We start from the raw sequence: 7694 nt of genomic DNA, 5'->3' as shown, positions 1-7694 counted from the left end.
CAATTAACCCTGAATTCTACCCCTCACCATACCCACAAATCCGTAATTGCACGATAACCTGACGTAAACCACCGACCCACCTCTCTACAAAATGTAACCCAAACTCTCAAATCAAAATCAAAATCAAAATCACACCCAATTACAAAATCAAATAAACCCCACAAATATTTTCCGCCATAATCTGAAATTCCTCCATAACTCAAATCTAGAGAGAGAAAAACTAAGATGAACCCAGCTGAAGAAGCCATGGATAAAGAGAGAGAGTGGGAGATGAGGCCTGGTGGTATGTTGGTTCAGAAGAGAGAGAATGGTTTTGATGATGATGGTGATGATAATAATAATCTTCCTTTCTACAAGATCAAGGTTGTTTATGGCTCTTCTTCCTACGAATTCGCCCTCCCTTGCAAATTCACTTTTGGTATTTTCTTCTTCAATTTTTATTATTAATAATATTTTCTGGGGTTTTTCTTTAGTATAATGATAGTTGATTTGTTTAATTGTGGGGTTTGTGTTATTTTTGGTGTAAATAGAACCACACAATGGGTCGTTATGTAGACGGGATTCGATCTTAGGTTGTGGGTCATACTTGTAAGTTGTAAGCTAGTTGGCATCCTTAGAGTTTATGTTTAGTACAAGTATTATGTTTATTTATATTTGGGTTTTGTTTGATGTTTAGGATTGATTTTATTGAGAAATTTCGATATGTGAGCTCAAAAGTTATGGAACTTGTGACATTATGAACTTGTTTTATTTGTATTAAAGTGGCTGAAATGAGAAGAATTAGGGGTTAGAGAGAGGGGATTACTGCTTTGATGTTATGGGTGTTTATGTAGTGATATTATATCCGAGAATTGTTGGGTTTTATTCAATGTTTATGATTGTTTTCGTTGGACATTATGAACTTGTTTGTGGTAAGAGTGGCTGAATTGGGAAGCACTTGGGGTTTTGTCGAGGTTTCCCCTCTTTTCATGATGAGTATTGATTAGTTTTTCTAATTGAAAATTTGGGCTGAATCTTGGATAAAAGGAAAGCTCCATCTTTTAACCCTTTTGCTTCTAAAAGCAGAATTGAAGTGCTTTGATATGAGAATAAGGCTTTGTTTGGTTGACATAGGAAATTGCATTTCATGGGAAATTATTTCCCTAATGAAATTCCTAGAATTTCCTAAATTTGTTTGGTTGGCAATGTGGGAATTTAGAAATCCCATGAATTTTGAAATCCCATGAATTTTGATTGACCTAGGGGGGCTAGGTAATTTACTTCCCTTGTTTTGTGGGAAGTTGAAATTCCCATGAATTTCCACTTCCCTCATTTTTGTTTTTTTGTGTCAACCAAACAACTCTTCAATTTATCAAATCCCATGAACTTCCACTTCCCCCATTTTATGTTGTCATTCAAACAAGGCCTAATATTTCCCCATTTGGGAATTGTAGTCACTTATAAACCAGTTTGGAATGTTTGTAAGAAATCCGGGTAAATCCATGTTTCTCATATTAATAAACAACATAAGTATCTCAAATGGGTATTTGTGTCATTTTGATTATATAAGTGGGGTTAATGTTGTAAATTGATCTTATTTTGGCCTTCTAATAACACCATGTGTTCTTCTTCTTCCTCCATTCTCTCACCTCCATTAATGGAAATCAAAACCTTCAATGGAGAAATCAAGACGCAAGACAACCTCAATGGAGAAGGAAGACAAACCTTGCCCTTAAGGGTTAACCATGCCATAATTTCTCCAATTTTTTTAGGGTTTTTCGTTTGGCCGGAAAGGCAAAGAAGGGTGAAGAAGATATGGGGCAACAAAGGTGATGGTGGTTTGCGAACAAAACAATGACGAAAAAAATGGCAATTCACACCAGTTCAATGGTGTACAGGGGTGAAGCAGCCATGAGCCCGTGAAGGATGAAAATTGTGATCCAAAAAAGTACAAAAGAAAAAACTATTAAAATATTTAAAAAGTTGCTTTTATTTACACACATGCCATTTTGAGATACAATTATGTTTCTCAATATGAGAAACTGGGGCTAGCCCAGAAAACCCTGCGTTTTCGTGGTTGAATTCACTTTGGTTTTCTCAATTAAATGGAATGTTGGTGAGAGGTGGGGTTGGAGATATTTTTGTCAAATCTAAGTAAATCCTTAAATATTAGGGGTTGAATGAATGTGACGAATAATTCTAGAGAGTACACAATTATACGAAAGAGTTTATAATTACCTATTTGAGTGGCCGGAGATGAGGTACTTGGCTGTGTCCATCCTGACCTTTCTAGGCATATTAAATGCTTACAATAGTAGTTTGCTATGTGATAGAAGGACAAGTCACGTAATAAACCCTTCGTTTCTAAAAGAATCATGCTACTATTCACATATTGAGGGAGTCTTCTTAATTATTCCCAATATATAAGGAAAAACATACTTATGTGGGGGGTCTTGTTTGATTTTGTCTCAATGGTTGCATTCAGAATATCATTTATTTATTTTTAATTAGAATATTTACTTTTCTTCCCAATATGTAGAGATATTAATTGTCAAAGATGTATACTGTCAAAACAAGAGTAGTTTTTAAAGATGGAGGGAGTATTAAATATTCACCTCACTTCCTAATACCTCATTTAAATATCTCCTCCCTTGTATGCCTTACTTCCTAGATTCTGAAACATCATGGTATAAGTTGACTTAGGTAGTGCTTGTGTCCAAATGGGTTTTGAGACAGAGATGTTTAATTTCTAATTTATTTATATTAATGGAAAAAGGTGAGATGAAGAAACTTCTTGTTCAAGAAACTGGGTTAGAGCCTGAGGACCAAAGGCTGTTCTTCCGTGGGAGGGAGAAGGAAGATGGTGAGACTTTACTTATGGCAGGTTTAAAGGACCACTCAAAGTTGTTGCTTATGGAGCGTCCTGCTAGCAAGGAGAAAAAAATGGAGGAGGCAAAAAAGAAAGAAGAAATATCAAAGGCATTTGCTGCAATTGCTGGAGTTCGGGCAGAGGTGGATAAACTTTCTCAGAGGGTAATTTCATTTCTTTCTTTGGAAAGGTTTTTTCTATAGTAGTTTTCTGGTATGGAAATTCTTTTTTGGCGAGTAGAAAGGTGATGTCTTTGTTATTTTCCTTCGTATATGCAGGTCTCATCCTTGGAAGCATCTCTTTATAATGGAACAAAGGTAGATGAAAAAGAATATATCATCTTGACAGAGTTGTTTATGGTTCAATTGCTGAAATTGGATAGCATTGAGGCCGAAGGAGAAGCAAAAACTCAGCGGAAGAATGAGGTGAGTTGGTTTTGTTTGTGCTCAAGAAGGATCCCTTTAATATTTTACATTTCTTTTAGTGCTTGTATTCCCAAGAAAACACTGGATGCTTATCTGTTGAAGCTAAAGAGCTGCAAATTTGTAGAACTAAGTTTTATTCAAGGTTTCACTTGAAAGTAGAGACCGTAGCTTACTCAAGGAGATTACAATTATTTTACACTTTTACTTCATTGGAGAGAATGGAAAAGGGTTAAATTGAAAAAGAGCTTTAAGACCCAAATATCGATGATTTAGTAGAAAAATAGTCACATCAACAATTTCTTGCTACGAATTTATGCCATTAGCTTCTTGCTGCTATGTGCACAACTTGTTATATGATAGGTCCAATATTAGAATGAACTGAGTGAATTGCATCACAAGTACTGTGATAAATTATTCCTTGTATATAGCTCATAACAGTAACTTTACACACTCAGAAGGCGCTTCTACTATGATATTGGCTTCTCTCCATTGCCCCATCACAAGTTAAGAATTTAGGGGAGCAGCTGCAATGTGAATCTGAGAGTTACAATATTACATGCAATTTTTCTTGAAGATTAAGTCAGGTTGCATGGTGCTGTAGCAATTCCTCTTAGTTTGGATTTTTACTTGGGGTTTGGGTTGTTGACAAGTGTTGCTAACCGCTGTAGTTGTTTTTTCCATGAATCGACAATTATGATAGAAGCCATCCTCCCATTCATAATTCCATGCCATAATACTCTGTTACCTCAATGCCTATATTCACCATTTTGCTAGCTGCTGGTGCTATTGTAATTTTAGTTGTGTTGAAGGGATTTGTTGAGTAAAGGTGGTGAGTAAAGAATAATTGTATATGCCAATTGTGCAACAGCAAAGCTTATAATGAAGCCTGCTGCTGGTGTGTTCTAGGAATGCCTAGCATTAGTAACTTTTCTCCTAACAATTTGATCTATTTAGTTGTAACCTCAAGCTTTTGAAGAATTTAACATTGGGAGTGATCCCTGTAAAGTTTGGGGCCAACAGAAAAAGTGAAATAGACAAAAATCATTGTTGCTCCTTGGGAACTTGATTGAAGAGCTTTTCTGATTTCAGGAAGTAGATAATTTGTATTTTTATTTGAAACAGCAATACCCCTTTCTGGACCTCTTTACAGGGGAACTATAATCAACTTTACCGCAAAACATTTCTTTTGAATATTCTGTTACATCCTCTGGATCTTCTTTATCCTGAAGTATATTTATAGAAGTCTTAAGTTATTATAGGGTCTGTAATTCTGGATAATGGCTCTTTGTGGGTAGAACTTAGAGGTAATACCTCAAAACAGTTGTTAACATCAATGACATGTTTGCCCCAAATATTTTATCTAAATCAGATAGTTGCAGAGGGCTTTCTAATAATTCTAGATTTCCCAAGTTGCTTTGAATTCGATTTCTGATTACTCCTCTTTATGTTGGCTGTGAATATAGTCTTCCTGATCTGCCTTATGTTCAAGTGTATCTGTGTAGGTTATGATATATATTGTACTACCTGACTAGCATATGGGAAGTACTATTATCTCACTAAGTGGCACTTGGAAGACTGTCTCTTTTTGTTGGTTCTCGTGGAATTGATGTCGTTTATATGCTTGAGAATTTCCTATATCTTAGCTGCTTTTTTATTATTTTTTTCCCTTTACTTTATTCAGTTAGCAATCTAGCATTGTACTTTTATCATGCTAAAATGAATTTCAAGCTCCCTAATTGCATGGATGGAAAATCAAAGTATTTTACAGACTTGATTTTTCATGTACTACCTCTGTTTCTTTTTTAATTGCAACAAATGAGTTTGCACGGAGTCTTAGGCAAAATTTGTTTGTGAGTGTTAAATCGAGAGAGAAAAGAAGGGATGCATATGATGAGGAAAGACATAGAAACAAATGACATCTTAAAAAGGAAAAATAACGTTTGTTGCATCTAATGTGTAGCTTCCTTTTATAGCAAATGTTGCAAATAAAAAGAAACGGAGGTAGTATTTCTTGTTGTTTGAAAGGGAGCTGGTAATTATTTATCAAGGACCTTATTTGTGAAACCTTTGTTGCTCAATATATGTGTATTTCTAGTAGAGATTTTTGAAACAACAATGTAGGATGCAACACAAATGAGTCTCATGAATCATTTAAGAAAATTTTGCATAGTTAAGAAGTGTCGTAAGCATCAAAGTTTGGCTAAAGTTTAACACCTGTGAAATTTTTGAAAGAATTAGGAACTGGAGTAACAAAAGTATAACATCCCCACATAATTTAATCCGTCTCACTAACCAATAACCTAATCATTTTGATTTAGGCTTCATTCTTGGCTCTTGGGTGCCTAGTTTATTTGTCCTTGTTAGTCAGAGTATACAATCATTCTATCCTAGAAGCAGTTATTAATTTTGTTGGTCTAATATACGATGGAGTATGGAACTGCGCAAGTGAATAATGACTTAATGCGCATGTTAAGTTGGATGTGCGAGAACACTCTTAAGAGATAAAATTAGAAATGAGGCTATTCGCAAGAAAGTGGGTGTGGCAGGCATTGTAGACAAACCCAGGGAAAATCATCTGCGTTGGTTTGGGCATGTAAGATGGAGACCCGAGGGTGCACCGGTATGAAGAGTGGAAGAGTGGAAGAGTGGGACCATGGAGGAGTTAAACGAGGGAGAGGGAGACCGAAAATGACTTGGTTGGAAGGAGTTAGGAAGGATATGAAGTTTATTGATTTGCATGAGAATGAGGCATATGACCGTAAGGGATGGAAGAGGAAGATTTTTGTCGATGACTATACGGAATAATTACTTTTGGTTCATGTAGCCAACCCCACTTATGGGATTAACGCTTTGATTGATTGATTGATCGATTGAAACTGATAATTTTCTCTTCAATTAGAGTTTGTGCAATTTGTTTCCCTAGTTTATTTCTTCATGTGAGTCCCTGACAATAGGTTTTGCTCGATTGAACAGGTTCGTCGTGTGCAAGGCTTTGTGGATACACTGGATGCCATGAAGGCAAGAAACTCTCATCCACATGATAATTGCAGCAATACTGTAGCAGTGACCACCAACTGGGAGACATTTGATTCTGGAGTTGGGAGCTTGACTCCACCTTCGGTTTCATCATCTTCCAAAGTAACTGAAGACTGGGAGCGGTTTGAATAGATTAATATTGTCATATTTTTTGGTGCCACTTATTATGTCATTATTGCTTGTACAATCCATTAGGGACTTGTGTGATTATGATTTTTTTGCTGGTAATGGCTCCTCATCAATTCAAAGTTGTATTTAACTCTTTGAAGTATGGAGTATGAAAGTTGCATATGAAGTTGTTGCCTAAAATTTTCGAAGACATTCATCTATGTATATGATCACTTATAAAATTGTTTACTACTTTGCCTATTCCTCCCATCTTTGCTCGATAATAATCTATTGACAAAAAAAACCTTCTGCCCTAGCTGTTTATTCACATTTCTGTTATTTATATGAATTCTTGATTTCAAATTAGTAATTCTAATTAAAACAGTTGTGTTTCTGGTTTCACTGAATCTGTTGTGGTCTGCGTAGACTTCTCTTTGTCCTTGTCCTTGTCCTTGTCCGTGTGTTCGTGTGGGGATGTATGCCATGGACGATGCAGACATCTCTATTTGTGATCTTGTACTTGTGGATCATTGAAGGCTTGAAGCACTTGGAGGAATATTTTAGCTGTAGTCGGGGGTTAGATTGCCCTGATGACTGACATTTTGACTATAAAAACAGGAATAAGAGAAACAGGAATAAGAGATGCAGACATCTAGTGAAAGTTGCAGTTGCTCTTGACTACTGTAGCGAACATTGTAAACCCAAGACATTACAAGATGCCATTGATTGACTATGCAGAGCAAGCCAAGAGATAAAGATACAATTCAGACTAATTAAGATTAACGTACTTCTTTGCTTAAACTTTTAATTTTGTTGCTAATATGATATCATTATGCACATTATTTTACTATTCTTTGAGGTTTCCTTTTACAAAATCTATCACATAAAATGAAATTCCCTCAATGGGCGCGAGAAGGACGAAGTTGGTTTCCAAGCCTAAATAAGAGAAGATCTATATGCACTCGATGTGTGCATAGCTTTTTAAATTTATATATACACACTAACTACTGTATATTAAAAGCTAGACACCACGCTCACCCGCAATAGACTAGCCTTATATGCACGTGATGCGTGCAATAATTTTTAAAGTTATTTATTTTGACTTTATATTCCATTTGTCCCTATTTAGTTGACACGCTTTCCTTATAGGATTGTCCCTATTAAGTTGACACATGTTTTTTTTTTCTTTTTTCAAATGGATTTAGTTGATACACTTATAATTCTATGAGTAAAAAGGCACAATTTCTACCCTACATATGGAGTACCATGTGCATGGT

General features: G+C 35.7%; 1 protein-coding gene across 1 annotated transcript; it reads left to right on the top strand.

The window, feature by feature from the left end:
- Positions 1-225: 225 nt before the first annotated feature.
- On the top strand, positions 226-6681 carry LOC110733903 (BAG family molecular chaperone regulator 4-like). The gene is made up of 4 exons (XM_021913979.1): positions 226-418; positions 2756-3012; positions 3127-3273; positions 6247-6681. Exons 1-4 carry the CDS (start codon positions 226-228, stop codon positions 6439-6441), a joined length of 792 nt encoding a protein of 263 aa, XP_021769671.1. The 3' UTR covers positions 6442-6681.
- Positions 6682-7694: the final 1013 nt, after the last annotated feature.

Source organism: Chenopodium quinoa, unplaced genomic scaffold, assembly GCF_001683475.1.
Source record: "Chenopodium quinoa cultivar QQ74 unplaced genomic scaffold, ASM168347v1, whole genome shotgun sequence".
NCBI classification, from domain to species: Eukaryota; Viridiplantae; Streptophyta; class Magnoliopsida; order Caryophyllales; family Amaranthaceae; genus Chenopodium; species Chenopodium quinoa.
Note: the sequence above shows the minus strand (reverse complement) of the source record. Positions and strands in the feature narration are given on the sequence as shown.